This window comes from Henckelia pumila, chromosome 2 (assembly GCF_033568475.1).
Source record: "Henckelia pumila isolate YLH828 chromosome 2, ASM3356847v2, whole genome shotgun sequence".
NCBI classification, from domain to species: Eukaryota; Viridiplantae; Streptophyta; class Magnoliopsida; order Lamiales; family Gesneriaceae; genus Henckelia; species Henckelia pumila.
Genome location: NC_133121.1, coordinates 132,319,428 through 132,335,426, shown reverse-complemented (window position 1 = coordinate 132,335,426; position 15,999 = coordinate 132,319,428). Strand labels below are relative to the sequence as shown.

The window sequence follows — 15,999 nt, the reverse complement described above, 5'->3', positions numbered from 1 at the left end:
TTATGTATTTGTACAACATGTTTGAATAGTTGTGTCAAGTAAAAAAAAAAAGTGATGTTACATGTACACGGAGGGTTATACGTAGGTTACACGTTACACTTGACATTATATAAATATCCTTGATATATTTTGAAAAGAATTTTTCAAATAAAATGGAGGAATAATTTTGTAATTTCATGTGGAGTGTGTAACCCAATGTGTAACATTCTATGTACATATAGTATTTTCCAAAAAAAAAAAAAATACTGATGAATATGATATGTTTGTTTTCAAATGATATGAATATGTTTGTTTTCAAATGAGAAAATCGATCATTTTGGAAAAAAATCGTTTGGTAGATTTGGTATTTCAAAGTGTGCTACACTTTACTTAAATAAGCTCAATTTACACAAGTTGTTAAAAAAAATTAAAAAACATGGATGAACAAAAATAAAATAATTATTGATAAAAGAAGGGTGTATTGGTTGTATACTTTTAATGACTTTTATGGAGTTTAAAAGTTTAGAGGTATTCAATCTAGACTTTTAGATACTCCACAAAAATTTAGTGGCATTCAAGATGAAGATTTGTGGAATTTTAAAAGTCATGTGGTATTCAAACTTGACTTTTAAAAACTCTACAAAATTCTAGATGTATTCAAAATGTCAATTAACTTTTAAAAACTCCATGGAATTCTATTAAGTACAATAATTAAAGGCAAAGGTACAACAATAAAATGTCCATAATTGTCTTTGGTTTAACCTAAAGATTTGGATGAAAATTTTCACACTTTTTTTTATTTCTATTAAAATAGTCTATACACTAGCCACATAAATATTAGTTATATTAAAAATAATATATATACAAACATATTTTTTTCTATTTCTAAAAACCAATACACCCCTTTAAAATAAAATAAAATAAAAATTTTATCTTTAATAATTTTTTGAATTTTAATTACAAAATCTCACGAAAATTAAAATCATATTGATAAAAAAAATTAAATAAAAACTTATTATACTATACGATAAAAACTTATAATATTTTATTAATCATAAATTTAAAATAACAATAATTATTTTTTATAATTAATTCATTATTAATTATATAAAATTTTATGTTTTAATTATTTTTTATATTTTAATTTGTACCTTAATTTTTATTATAATTCAAAATTTAAATTTTATTAACTTTAATATAAATATGCATATGCATATAATAATAATAATAATAATAATAATAATATGTATATGTATATGATTTGTATATATTGACTTGAAATATTTACGTAGTTTTAAAAAATTATTAACACAAATGTGTGTGTATATATATATATTATATAAATAAGAATACTATAGTGTATAAAATTAAATATTTTCAAATTTTATAGATTCATATTAATTTCTTAATTGCAACAAGTTTAATACTACTTATTTATTTTTATAAACCAAATTGATAAGTAAAAATTATTTATATGATAGGTAAAAATATTTTAAAGAAATAAAATTATTTTAAAGAGAGATAAATATAAGGTATTGATACTCGATTAATAATTCCAATAAATAAATCATAATCAAAATCATGAATTACAAAACACATATGGTTCTACAAACAAATTTACAAATGCCAATAAAAGTTATGAAAAAAATTTACAAATGTCAATAAAAGTCATGAAAAACAAATCTGCAAGATTCTGTGAAAGTCATCTGTGAGATTCTATAAAAGCCTGTGAAAATCTATCAACTCCACAAAAGTTTGTCATTTAAAAAAGTTAGTAAATTTCTTCAACGAATACACCCCCTTTAGTTGTAAATTTTGGTATGATTTGACACACAAAAAATATTTAGTACTATGAGTGTAATTATTATATAATATAATATAATAAAAATATAGTTTATAATATAATTGATTCATATATTTTAAATTTTAATAATATAATATAATATAATAATAATAATAATAATAATAATAATAATAATAATAATAATAATAATAATAATAATAATAATAATAATAATAATAATAATAATAATAATAATAATAATAATAATAATAATAAGAACAACAATTAATTAATATTTAAAAAACAAAACAAATGGTGCCAAAACCCTCGCCCCTCGGTCCCTTAAATCCCTTTCCATTTTTCCACTCAACAAGCAAACATCAATGGCGATCTCCAAACTTCATTCCACCAACTTCTTCTTCTTCCCCCCAACCCCACTCCCCCCGCAAACATCCCCATCTCCGCCCCCACAACTACTAACACTCAACCCATCAAAGCACATGCCGCTCCCTCTATCTCTCCAGCCCAAAACCCAGTTCTTGATCCCCACAACACCGTCAAAGCATCCCCGCAAAACCCAGTACCAAGAAGACAAAGACCGCCCATTTCAGCATTTAAACGGTATTGGTTCTTTGTCCGTTGCTTTCCCCGCACTTGCGTTCGCAAACACCTTGTTCTTTAATTCGGCCTACAATGTTCAGGTGATTGTGCGCGATGATGAGCCTGAAGATAGGCTCATCGGTAGGTTCCGAAGGGAGGTCTTTAGGGCGGGTGTTATACAAGAATCCAAGCGGAGAAGGTTTTTCGAAACCAGTCAAGAGAAGAGGAAGAGGAAGGCCAGGGAGGCCGCTAGGCGCAACAGGAAAAGGTCCGTTTTTCTATTTGATTATGGGAGAATAAGATGGTAGTGGTCTAATGGAGTGATGCATATATGTGTTTATGTTCAATTTATTTGCTGATTTATGAGTTTTGTTGTGTTGATTGTTGATTTTGAAGGATTAACGTGTGAAGAAAAATACTCAACTTCAGCATGTTGTGGTGTCAAGAATGTGAAAAATATAATGAGCACCGGAAAAGCCCAAATAACAGCTGACTTGTCTTAATTATTGTCACCAGAGGTTCTGAATCGCTTATTGTCATTGAAACAAGTTATTCACACGATCATGTATTGCGATGTTCTTTTAGCTGGGCCGAAACAAAACTCAGAACCGGGGGCTGTTTTAATCATACAGCAACCATTAATTTGCATAAATTTTATTAGAGAAAGCACATACGTCTAATTCAAGCAAAAAATTTTAATGGGGGCAGAAGGCGGGGAGTTCTATTCCCATGGCTCCATCCCTTTGCTCAACTTGTGAAGCTATTGTCGTTGAAGGATGAGATTTCCATAGATACACTTTTTACTTTTATTACGAATGATGTTGCAAGCAAATCTTCTGCTCATTAAAGAATTGAGACACGCATTTGGAGCATAAGTAAAACACTTGGTTTTGTCTTTCATTAAAAATTTTCGAGCCAAGAGCAGTTATGGCTGGTGCTGAATGCACATAATTCCCTAGCTGCTCGATGGTTCTAACAAACTTTTAACTCGGTCTAGTATTGAGTTCCACTGAGTTTACTATCTGTACCTGGATTATTTCCGCTTACTTTGTACTTAATTTTTCCTGGGCTTGCTTTGGTTTTTGTTCTTTTGGGGTACTCTGTACTTAATTTTTCCAAGGCTTCATCGTGTCTCACACCAGAAGAAGGAATGTTTTGGGTTTTGTTCTTTTGGGAAACTGTAAGTTAGATTGGTAGGTAGACGAAATCAAACTCCGAAAATGGACTCAACTCTTTGATATTTTCTAAGGTGTACCAGTGCTTTCAACCTTTGTAAGAGTTGTGGTTGAATTTATTGTCATTGATTTTAACTCTTAATTCATATCCTAACTACTTCACTTCTCATTCATTTACTGATTATTAAAACATCATTTCTTGGTAACCAGGCGACCACAAGCCAAGGCAACACGAGAGGACAAAGCTGAGGTTCCAAAGAAGAAGGACGATCCTGAAGACGATAACTGGGAGGTTTTTGATATGGATCTACCATACTGTTGACCTGCAATACATAATACTTAAAAACAACTACAGTACTGATTGTTCACAGCCAGGAAGGTTTTTGTTGTTCACCGAAGGTATTCGGTTTGGTAGCAGTACTGATTGTTCACAGCCAGGAAGGTTTTTGTTGTTCATCTAGTGTTGGTGGAATGACTCCTACAGTCATAGGAAAAGCTTTATGATTCTCAAATTCTTGATTTATGGTTAAATGTGTATTTCGGAATTTCATGATGGTATATATAGTCTTGCCATCTTAGGCAGATCAAATTGCCTTGTGCAAAATGATTTCACATATCGTTATCGGACAATGTTTACTGAAATTCTGGAGAGCCCGAGTTTTCTCTCTTTTTCGTTTTCATGTCACAAGTCAGTTTTAAATTCTGCCAATTCTTGTCATGTTTTCTTGAATTTTTTTTGGCACATATCGATCTGCTTATTTTCCCTCTTTTAAATTCATCTAATCATAGGTATGACTGATTGAGTGAGTTTTTTAAAAAGAACATGTCAAACAAGAGTTAAACCCCAAACGTAGCCCACGATCTTACATTATCGCACCAAACACAGTCTTTGGTACATGATTATGTATCACATGAAAGTTAAGGAGAACCAATAGAAAAAAATAATATGTTGACTAATAATAAATAATATCTTGTAGTACAAATCACATGCACCCCCATGAATTTGGCAAAACTCAACTGTTAAATATTATAAATGATTTGCTGTATAATTAGTTTTTTTTATGTATGCTTCTCGTTTTACAACTGGTGTGAATCATTGGAGTAATCTTTGATATCTTGATGAACTTTTGACTTCCTCCAGTATTGAAAATGAAGATTGACAAAATTTGTGAAGAGTTCATCAAGCCTTCTACTCCAACCCCACTTCAACTCCGAGATTACAATCTCTCTTTCATTGATGAAAGAATTCCAAACACCTATGTACCTCTGATTCTTTACTACTCTTTCCACGACAAGAAGAACACAGCCACCCGATCCGAGATGTCGCGTCGGCTAAAGAATTCTTTGTCGGATTCTCTAGTCCATTTTTATCCTCTGGCTGGAAGGATGACAGACCAGGCTTCAGTTCATTGCAACGACGAAGGGATTTTATACATAGAAGCATACGTCGATGGCTCGGTTTTTGCCTTGACCGAATGCCCCGAAAACGATATACTAGACAAGCTTGTTCCATTCGAATCCAATGGAACCGTATCAAGTTGTGAAGAGCAATTAGCAATTCAGGTTAGTTTCTTCAAGTGTGGAGGATTTTGTATTGGGACATGCATTTCACATAGGATTTCTGATGGTTTTACACTAAGTTCGTTTATCAAATCATGGGCCGCCATTTCTTGTGGGGATCAAAGCAATTTAATGACTCCTGTGTACAACGCTGCAACGGTGTTCCCACCAAGAAACACTCCTGATTTCAAGCCAAATCTCAGAAGCCTAGCGGTGCAGCCACCCGTTGCGAAGTACGTCGCCAAGAGATTTGTTTTCACTGCATCTGAACTTGATGAATTGAAACAGGAAGTTGTAAAGAACTCTTCCATAGTGAATCCTACTTGGGTTGAGGTTTTATCTGGTTTTCTGTGGTATCATTGCATGGTGGCAAAAGGGGTCGAGGAACCTCGAAAATCGGTCGCTTTTCACCCTGTTAACTTAAGGGGAAGGATTCAACTCTTGTCGGAATGTTCTTTTGGTAACCTTTTCCAAATGACAAAGGCGGTTGCCACAGTTGATGATCAAACAGCTTGGATTGAGTTGGTGCAAAAGATGAGAGATGCGTTCGGGAAAATCGACACCGAATATACGGCAGAGCTGTTGGGTGAAAAGGGTTGTCATCTTGCTAAGGAGAACTTCATGGAGATGGGCAGATTCTTGGGTTCTGATGAGGATATTGAGGTTTTCAGATTCAGCAGTTACTGTCTATTAGCGTTTGATGAAGCAGATTTTGGGTGGGGGAAGCCTGTTTGGGTGAGCCCTGGTAGTACTTGTATCAAGAATGTGATTACTTTGCTTGATTCTGTGAAATGTGGAGGAGGAATTGAAGCATGGGTTGTGATGGCTGGAACAGAAATGGAGAGGCTTCATCAGAAATTGGAATTCTTAGGTTATCTTTCATCCTCTTCTTCTTCTGGTTGATTAAGCAGTGAGATACCTAAGCTTATGGCTTTCATGTACTCGCACAATTTAATTAGAAAAATTGCTAGAGGTGGTGCTTGTAGTATACACCTTAGTTTTTTTCTCTTTTTTCTCGTTAATTGCAAAAATATCCATGATAAGAAATAAATATTTAGTTGATCAAGCAAAGTTTTATAATTAAGAAAGAGTGTAAACCAAGACTCATGTAATTATTTTCTTTTCAAAAAAACAGATGTTTAATGTACCAAGTTTTGAAGCTTGCAGATGTTAGACAACCGATTATTTGATAATCTATTATCTATCTATTATTTCATCTAGGGTTTTTAAATAAATATTATGAATAAAATATTTTTTTTAACGAATATAACACTAAACATAACATAATCACGGTAAATTTAATTAATAATATCGATAATTGTAATTTAATAAAAATCACTTACTTAATAATAGATGAAAAGATATTTGAGTTGCACTATTATCACCAACTATAATTTTTGGTAAAACGACAAGCGTTTGGTCGTACAATTGGTATCAGAGTCAAAGTCATGGGTTCGATTCTCATTGATTCCAATAAATGCAATTATTGGGAAGGAGATTGTTTGGGAACAATAATTATCCCTCTTAGTACAACGATCAAACCATGGCGCTTGGGCTGTTGTGATTTTAAAAAATTTGAGTTGCATCATTACTATCAATCATATTTTTTGGTAAAGTGACAAGCGTTCGTTCCTACACCGCTTTATGGAGAAGTCGAGGTTTTTTTTTAATTCTAATTTTTTAAAAAAATACGAGCAATAAAAAATGCAGCCTCCGCTGGTGCTGACGACGGACGCTCTCTGCACCACTCGTGGGACCTTGGTACAATGGTACAATGTCCCCATGTACCAAGTTTTTTTTTTTTTTTTTTTTTTGGTTTTAAATAATTATATAATTAATAAATGTTTTATGAAATTACTTTTTACGTATTAATAATATGGTAATTTTGTTTATCAACATATCAAATTTTTAATTTTATGTTGCGAATTTGATAACCATTTACAAAAATTATAAAGAAGACAAAAATAAAATATTTATCAATTAAAAAAATAAAATTGATTAAATTAATTTATTTCTGATCAATTTATAGAAATATTTGGTTAACCTAAATAAACATATTTAGATTGCATTTATTTTATATTATGTTTTTTTAATATAAATTTTATTTTTAATTATAAATTTGGTTAACGCGTTGCTGATTTCTTAATGTATACTTTAAATTGATACGATCACACTTTCAAATTATAATTATATATATTCAATATTTTTTATTATGTGTTTAAACCGTTAAATCCAATTTGATTTTTTTTATTTTTTAAAAAATAATTAAATAAAAACTTAAACGTATCATATTTAATACGTAATCCTCCCCTATTATACGCTCCATTCAAAATCAGAGATTCGACCCGAGGGTAACAACTAAATGAATCTCAGGTCATACACAAATAAATAACAAAATCATGAAACTAAAAATCTATGCATAATGTGTGATTCTTCTAAACTTCAGAATGTATACATCGTGCAATGTCCGTGTGCTCTCATATATCAAGAATCATGTTTCTCCTTCCTAAAAGCAACAGATTTGAGAGATGGAAGAATGAACTTAGTTTCATACTTGAGCCGTGACTGCACGTCCTGCGAGACGTAGCTTCGACAACGACCCTTCTCACCCATGAAGAAAAATTTGCAAGTGAGATCCCGGGCTTGCTTCACGTCAGAATCTGGCACGAATCATTTTGAAAAGAATAAGAAACAAGGTTCGGGTCAGCGTCGTGTGGAAAAGATCTTCATTCCCGAATGTGTGAAACGTTCAAAGAGTCCAAGGAACTTGATAGCCGATCATCAGGAAGAATCTGATCAGCCCATTTCTTCTTCTGACCGATTATCATTTGAGGTGCTTGGAGACTGAGAGCTTTGCTGTTCAACTCCTTCATCTTCATCGCTTTTCATGAATAATCCGAGTTGCTCCAACGGATTACCACTTGCCTGAAATTTGAAACCATCGAGACCATTTTGAGAGTTTTCGGGGCTTGCGTCATCTACTAAACTGCTCTGCAGGTGCTCGTCTGGAGCGGATCTAAACATTTCCAGATCTTCCATGAATCGACTATTCTCATTAATATCAACAGTCTTCTCCATCTGTCAACAACTTAATACTTAAGTAAACAATGGGAAAACTTAAGACTCCATATTTTCAACTTCCCACTAAAACTTATCAATGTACCATCTGTAGAGCCTGGCGTGCTGCTTCCCTTTCCAGTTCCCTCTTCCTTCTGACCTCCGATTCTGCTTTGGCTTCAGCTCTCTTTCTATCTTCTTCTAAAGCCTTGGCTTCCGCTTGTAACCGAGCTTTCTCTGAAAACAAGTCACGCACTCACGCTTTCAAATATTAATGAAATAGACTAACATTCCAACGCTTACAAAAACCAAGCAGGGGCAAACATAGGAATTGTTGAGAGAGGAGAAGACTGGCAAAGGAGAGCCTCTACAGATTATGGGGGGCTAAACTAGTTAACCCAAAAATAAAACACTAGATTTTTTTATTTAAAATAAAAGAATCCTTCCGAGTAAAGGTCAGAAGGCATATAATAACTAATGCTCATCACTACAGTTTCAAGGAAATCAAACCTTCTCTTCTCCACCTTTCAAGCTCCTCTTTCTCACCCTTCAGTTTCCCCGTGCCTGGTGTTTCGCACTAAAATAATTTTTAACAGTTAGAAACTTAGAATCACAGTTGCAACCGCAAAAGGGTAAAAGAAAGCAACCAGCCTTAAAAATACACGAGCAAACCAATCATACCTTTTCAAGATTATTCTCCTGGACTTTAAGAATAATGTCAGCAAATCTGCTTCTCAATACAGCAGCTCGGTAAAGCTTATCAGAGGAGACTAGCCTGTCATGTGGAGCACTCTCCTCTGAAATGTTACGGCATCTTGGTCAGATGATTCTGCACAACAAATAGAAAACTTTTTCTTCATTGCTTACCCTCTTGATGACAATTAGGCTCATTAGAGGTCACAATTGAAGATAAATTTTGCTCCGCGTCCCCGTTCAAGCAGTCTGAAGAAATCTCAGATCATATAACTATATCAGAATGTAAACAGTAGAATTGAACAAATATGCCCAGAAACTCGCATATCCTTGACCACCCACCATAGGAATTTTTGAGGTCAGTTTTCTGTGGCTCAAGTATAGAAGCTACAGCTACCTGGCATCATCAAAAGAAAGGGAAAAACATTACAAAATCCACCGACTGTGCAAGGAGAAAAGACAGAAAATATCAAAGTATACCTTTGATGCACCTGCTTCAGCTGAGTTCCTGGGACCATCTGCTTCACCCGCAGACAAGCCATCAGACTCTGAATCTGGGTGGACAAAAATCAAGGTAAAAAAGAATAGTAAGTCCAAAATCCATCGTTTACAACTTTACATTCTCTTTTAATAGATGAATCATATGTATTACCAAAAATAAGAAGACACACAATAGAAAGTTGGAAACGGAATAACCAGTTTCCGGGACATGCAGATGGCAATGAAGTAAAAAAACACATTTTCAGGATTAGAAATGAAAAGGAAGACGAATAATACTTATATCAATCCTTTTTACAAGGCAAGGGAAATACATTTACACAATTTAAATCCTTAAATCTCATGAAAAAACAGGATGACCTTGCGAACACTTAAGAAATAATGTGATCAAATCAATAATGAAAGCCTATATAATTATTGTTCTCCAGATACCAATCAGAGTATAGATGCTGAAACTGAGGAAAAACATGGAAACAAACCACTGGATGAGGTATGAGAATCGCTACTGGAGCTACTTGAACTATTGTCTTTGGTATTTCTTGGTACGGTATCCTTATCAATCTCCATGGTAGTAAGATTTGAGACAAGTGGCAGATCATTTCCACCAATATCCACATCCTCATCGGCTGATGCATCGCCTTAATTTGTATATGGAAGAACATGAAATAAATCAATACCAAAACGAGCCCCTAAATATAACCAAAGCATATCTCGTGATGCGCATTCATTGGAGAAAAGATAATTACCTACGAGAGGCTGGACATATGGATTGCTAAAACCAGACTCATTGGGTATCTGTAAAGACAAAAACAGCAATACTGAGACAATCCAAAACATGCATCAAATGAAAAGTCGAGAAATCATGAATTATTATGGAGATATGAACCTCAACTTCACTCAGTGTTTGATTCTTCTCCTTGTTTCGTAGATAATCATCCAAAAGTTTCCGTAGCGAGAACAGGGTATCATCATTGAGCGTCCCGATGTCAATTTCAATCTCGTCTTCAATCACTTGACCTCCATTCGAAGTGCTATCTTTCAAAAATTCAATAATATTTTCAGGTAATTCTTCCAGCAATGCTTCCAACTCCTCACCCAATCTTTTCTTCTCAATATCAGTCATCACCCGCTTTTCAGTTTTTCGATCGAGCTTGTTCTCAGTAGGAGCAATTTTTTGCTTCTTCACAGGAGGCATGGAAGCGATTTCAGATTCTATGACAACACTAGATTTAGAAGGTGTGGATTCATTTGTTGATGAAGGAATCTTCTTCTCGATTGATTTCCATCTCGATTCAAAGAATTGACTCAAACCGGCTGCATAAATATGAACAGCATTTCCAGACAAGTTATACGTCATTGCATTTTTAAAGGTGAGCCTTACATCGGCAGCAAATTCCATTGGACCGAAATACTGATTTGAAAGTAACTTCACTTTCACTGTGCCCAAATCCATTGGATGCTTTATCACAGTGAAGTAGTCCGGAATATTCGATTCGACAATATCAACGGGCTTATTGAAAATCCAAGCATTTTTCTGTTTCATCAAATTTTTCAACAATGCGTCACACTGTTTCATCAACACATCAAAATTGGTATTCTTCCGTGCAGGCTGCTTCACCGACTCAATTCGCTTTCCTGCAAGTTGCCCACCTTTTGTGCGCGAACCATTTTTTCCAGGAGGAATTTTTTTTTTACTTGCTCCCACAGCTTTTTTACTCTTAGACATAGGAAAAGTTTCCACCGAACCAGGTCTCTTTGGCACATTATGACGGCCATGAACATTAGATGCAGGTGAAAACTCTACTGAATCTAATCCCAGAGAATAGAACTTCCTCTGAAACAACCTAACTAATTCGAGATCACTTTTCAATTTCAACACCAAATCCCTTTTCTCCAACTCTGACATTCTAGACAATGAAAAAGTTTGCATAGGCACGTCAAACCCATCATAGTCATCCACATTCAATTTAATACACTGGCTTTTTGGTGCACAAGAGTCCTCTGAAGCTGTTAAACCTTCCTCAACCCGACCGGAGCTTCCAAAGCCTTCTGATTCCGTCATTGCCTCCGCCCCATACTGAAAATCAGGCACAAACCGAGAAGAATAACCTTTCGAGGCTTTCCGAGGTTTCTGCACCATAACGCCTAAAACTATCTCCGACCTGCACAATTCGAAGAGCATCAGGAAACATAAATAACCCTCCAAATTTGGAGCACGCCAATTCTTCCACGTTAAAAAATCTCCCTTGATCATAAAACCCCAACTTCCAATTAAGCTTCAAATTGTGAATATATCAATCTGCGCCAAATCAACATACATGCACACAAAAAATCCCAAAGCCTAATTGTTAACTATAATATCAAATTTCGAAAACCTTTTGTTTCCCACTAAAGAACGACGATTGCCCCATTTGTTTCTTTGCCCGATATTACTCAATACCCAATCAAATAAACGCAAGATCAACGAGGCCCATCAAACAGTAAACCAAAAACCCAAATCAAAATTCGATTCTTTTACGTCAGGTTCAGTAAAACGACATCGCAATCAAAACCCTAAGCACGAAAATCACGAAATTGGCATCAACAACACTTTCCTTACAAAACGTTGGATTTCAAGAGGAACGAGAATAGAACGTCAGCAGGCCCGGGATTCGTCAAGTAAAACGAATACTTCGACAAATAAAATTGATGTAATTAAATAAAAGATTTAAATTGGCAAATAAAAAGGGGGGGAAATGATGATAAAGAGAGAGAAAAAAGTAACCCTACCTTCAGACACACGAGAGTACGAGCGAGAGAGAGAGAGAGAGAGAGTTGCGAATTGCGATGAAGCAGGTGTTATCGCCTCTATTTATAGGAGAGAAGTTACCTTCAAGCCTTCCTGCCTCTGAAAATCCTGACCGCATATCTTTGCGCTGTGAAATCTAACGGCTGAAAACATCGTCCAAAATATCATCATCCAAATCCAACTACCGCCGACTTTGTAAGCGATTTTCATTTTTTAGTTAGTGTTTTTAACCTCTAAAAATAATTGATTGTAGATATTATTTTTATAAAATTTGGTGAAGATAATATTCATAATCACTAAAAATTATAACATTATTGTATCTAAAAGAAATTTATAATATTATTATTTTAATGAAAATATCTTTTTATGTTTGTAATTTAAAAAATATCGTAAATATATATATGTAATTGTTCGATATATATGCTATGCTAGGACTAGAACTATAAATTAATAACACCACATACATTAAGCTGTTTTGTATTATATTATTTTCATGTTGATTAATTTTGTTTATGCTAATTACAAACTTTACAAAGATGATTTTGTAAAAGATTTTTTATACTTAACTAAAATAATTATTTAAACATAGGAAACGCCATCAATGATATAATTCAATGCGTTGGATTAGAATTCAGATTAATTACAAATTATATAGTCGATTTTCTTTAACGTAAATAACGTTTGATCTATAATCAAATCGTTTTAATATGCGTTAATTAATTAATTAATTAAAGATACATATATGTGGCTAGAATGATTCAAATTCAAAATCCAATTAATGCGATAATAGATACACCAAAGGCCATCATTTATTCATTATATCAATACACATTATTAACTCGAAGAGAGTAGTACAAATAAAACATGCACGAGGATACATTTAAAAAGGGAACCAAGTAAATTAACACAAAATTTAAAAAAATGAAAATTTATTTTCATGACATGAAAAAAGTAATCTAGAGCTTGGAAGATCCTATGGGATGATGGATGACAATGTGATTATAAGCATCAAGAGTCAAAAAATCATCCAAAGTAGGTGAAATGCATTGCCTTGTGAAGATCTTGCAAGCTTCAACATACATCCCTTTCTTGAACTTCTCCTTCCCAACTTCCCTCTCAATCCTCCCCATCTCCTCCTCCACCACCCTCCCGAATAGCTCGCGGCTCACCCTCACCCCGAGCCCGTCCCCGTCCAGCTCAGCTCCGTATTTCAGCCACTGCCAGTTCTGAACTCGGCTTATCTCAGCCGTCGCGGCGTCCTCCATGAGATTGTAGAGCGGGACGGATCCCGTGCCCATGAGCCATGCCGCCGTGTATTGGATCCCCACGCGGGTGTTGAGTCGGAGGCCTTCCATGGTCCGGACGCCTCTCGGGATCTGCAGGAGGTCGGCCTCGGTGATGCTGGCGGCCTCTTCGCGCTTCATGGAGTGAATTTGGTTGGCCTTGTTGCGCATGTTGTCGGTGAAGACTTCCATGATGGCTGGGATTAGGCCAGGGTGAGCTGCCCATGTTCCATCGTGCCCTGCTTTCACTTCTCTTAGCTTGTCCTTTCTGACTAAATCGAGCGCAGCCTCGTTCGCCTTTGGGTCGTCTCGGATTGGGATCTGAGCTGCCTGATTTTATCAGCACGAATCTCAGTTAATCAAATGATAATATAACATATAACAGTGGACTCCACATGTGAGAATAAACGTCCACAATGCACCCTATAACTATAATTGTCACAAGGATTCGCAATATTGTGAGAATTTCGGTTAAGCAAATGATAATATAAAAGTGGACTCCACATGTGACAATAAAGTTTATACTACTACTGGCCACCCTATAGCTAATATTGTCACAAAGATAACATGAAATTTTCGTTATAATCATGAAACATTATCAGCCTATCGGGGATGACACTTACCATGCCTCCCATCGCGTGGACTCCCCGCCGGTGACACGTCCGGATGAGTAAACCGGAGTAACTTCTCATGAAGTGTTGAGTCATGCCGACTTGAACTCGGTCCGGCAGCAGGCGATCAGGGTGAGCCTGAAACGTCTTGATGTAGCTGAAGATGTAATCCCATCTGCCGCAGTTCAAGCCCGCCGAGTGATTCCTCAGCTCGTACAGAATCTCGTCCATTTGAAACACTGCCGGGAGTGTCTCGATCAGAACAGTTGCTCTTATGCTGCCGTTTACGATTCCGGCCATCTTTTCAGCTCTCTGGAACACACTGTCCCATATCTTAGCTTCCCTGTTCCAACAAGAGAATGCAAATTATAAGCTTTCTTATGTTAGTAAAGTTCTCCTTTAAAAGGACATGATGAGTTTTCAAATTTCACCTCGAGTGTTCCATTTTGGGGAGATAGAAGAAGGGTCCGAATCCTTCGCCTTGATTCCTACGGAAAGCAGACCAGTTATGGAAGAAATAGAGGCCAAAATCAAGGAGACAACCGGTGACAGGCTCCCCATCGATAAAGACGTGGGAATCGGGTAGATGCCAGCCTCGGGGTCGAACGAAAAGCTTGGCTACGTTCCGATCATTGAGCTTGTAAACTCTGTTTCTTGCTTTGTCGTTGAAGCTTATGGTCCCATTCACAGCATCCTTCAAGTTCACATGCCCACGCACCAGATTTTCCCAGCTCGGAGACAGAGCATCTTCGAAATCAGCCTATATACACAACCAAATTTGAAGCAATAAAGAAAAGAAAAGAATCAATAGTCGAGCTTGAACATATTAAATACATATAATCCTCAATCCATTACCATTTGCATTACTCAATCAACTCACCATAAAAACCTTGGCTCCAGAATTGAGAGCATTGATGATCATCTTCCTCTCCACGGGCCCCGTGATCTCCACCCTCCGATCAGCCACCGCGGGCGGCGGCGGCGCGCAAGCCCACTCCCCTTCTCTCACGTACTTGGTGGCCGGATCAAAACCCGGCAACGCCCCACCATTATACCTCACCTTCGCGTCCTTCCTACACTCCATCGCATACTTGACATGTCCCCTGAACTCCCTCTGCAGATCGGCCACAAATTGCATGGCATCCTTGGTAAGAATCCCAGCAAACTCCGGATCGTACCTTCCCCTGATATCCACTCCTTGGGGCACATCGTAGCCCAAGAAAGGCTTCTTTTCTTTGGAAGGAGATGTCTCCACGAAACTGCTCTCGAAACCCACCATTGTTTCTTGATCTTTTCACCTCAGATTTCTACGTATGAATGAAAACTGCACGTTCAAAGTGGCGGAATGAGGATATATTTAAAGGTCGCGGGGGGATAGAGATGGAGGAATTCGTTGTTATGGCCTGAAAATGGAGGTGTGTTTTGGATTCATGCGCGTGGGATGATGCAAAATGTTGATCTAGATTGGAGATATATGCGAAATAAAAGAAGGTGGTATGGGAGTTTGCCTTGAACTACGTGCCCTGCCTCGGGAGATGAGGTTTAGATAGTGAAGAAGGAAGAAGATATATTTAGCATTCAATGTATTTTTGAAATAAAAAAATAATATTTTCGATATTTAAAATAAATTTTTTTATATAAATTTGAGTTAAACAAGTGATCTGTTTAGTAGAATTGATCAAAAGAATCGTTCATGAAAGTTTTTATCGAGGTATTTAGGGTTATGATGACAAGTGGATCTTATGTAAAATATGGGTATGTTTTATTGTTGAGCAATGCTACATGTACAACCAAATTTGTACAACAATTTTTACACCACAAAAAATTCAATACAAAATTTTAATTTATCAAATCTCACGATAAATTAAATGCAAAATCTCATGATATCATATCAAAATCTCACGAGATAATAGCAAAATATCATGACATAATTGTTGTAAATATCGTACATACGATATATTGGTTGTATGTA

The 15,999-nt window shown here is 35.8% G+C and overlaps 3 protein-coding genes across 3 annotated transcripts; 1 reads left to right on the top strand and 2 right to left on the bottom strand.

Annotated features, from left to right (window-relative positions):
* Positions 1-2,345: 2,345 nt before the first annotated feature.
* LOC140883904 (stemmadenine O-acetyltransferase-like) lies at positions 2,346-6,021 on the top strand. The gene is made up of 3 exons (XM_073290525.1): positions 2,346-2,630; positions 3,748-3,936; positions 4,679-6,021. Exons 1-3 carry the CDS (start codon positions 2,477-2,479, stop codon positions 5,998-6,000), a joined length of 1,665 nt encoding a protein of 554 aa, XP_073146626.1. The 5' UTR covers positions 2,346-2,476; the 3' UTR covers positions 6,001-6,021.
* Positions 6,022-7,497: 1,476 nt separating this feature from the next.
* LOC140880995 (transcription factor GTE10-like) lies at positions 7,498-12,177 on the bottom strand. The gene is made up of 11 exons (XM_073285932.1): positions 12,115-12,177; positions 10,232-11,507; positions 10,092-10,140; positions 9,825-9,983; positions 9,328-9,401; positions 9,190-9,244; positions 9,022-9,096; positions 8,836-8,951; positions 8,665-8,731; positions 8,261-8,391; positions 7,498-8,175 (listed from the first exon to the last, which is right to left on the bottom strand). The coding sequence occupies exons 2-11, from the start codon at positions 11,483-11,485 to the stop codon at positions 7,894-7,896; spliced, it is 2,262 nt and encodes a 753-aa protein (XP_073142033.1). The 5' UTR covers positions 11,486-11,507; positions 12,115-12,177; the 3' UTR covers positions 7,498-7,893.
* Positions 12,178-12,945: 768 nt separating this feature from the next.
* LOC140884170 (malate synthase, glyoxysomal) lies at positions 12,946-15,543 on the bottom strand. The gene is made up of 4 exons (XM_073290840.1): positions 14,908-15,543; positions 14,459-14,787; positions 14,040-14,370; positions 12,946-13,746 (listed from the first exon to the last, which is right to left on the bottom strand). Exons 1-4 carry the CDS (start codon positions 15,304-15,306, stop codon positions 13,090-13,092), a joined length of 1,716 nt encoding a protein of 571 aa, XP_073146941.1. The 5' UTR covers positions 15,307-15,543; the 3' UTR covers positions 12,946-13,089.
* Positions 15,544-15,999: the final 456 nt, after the last annotated feature.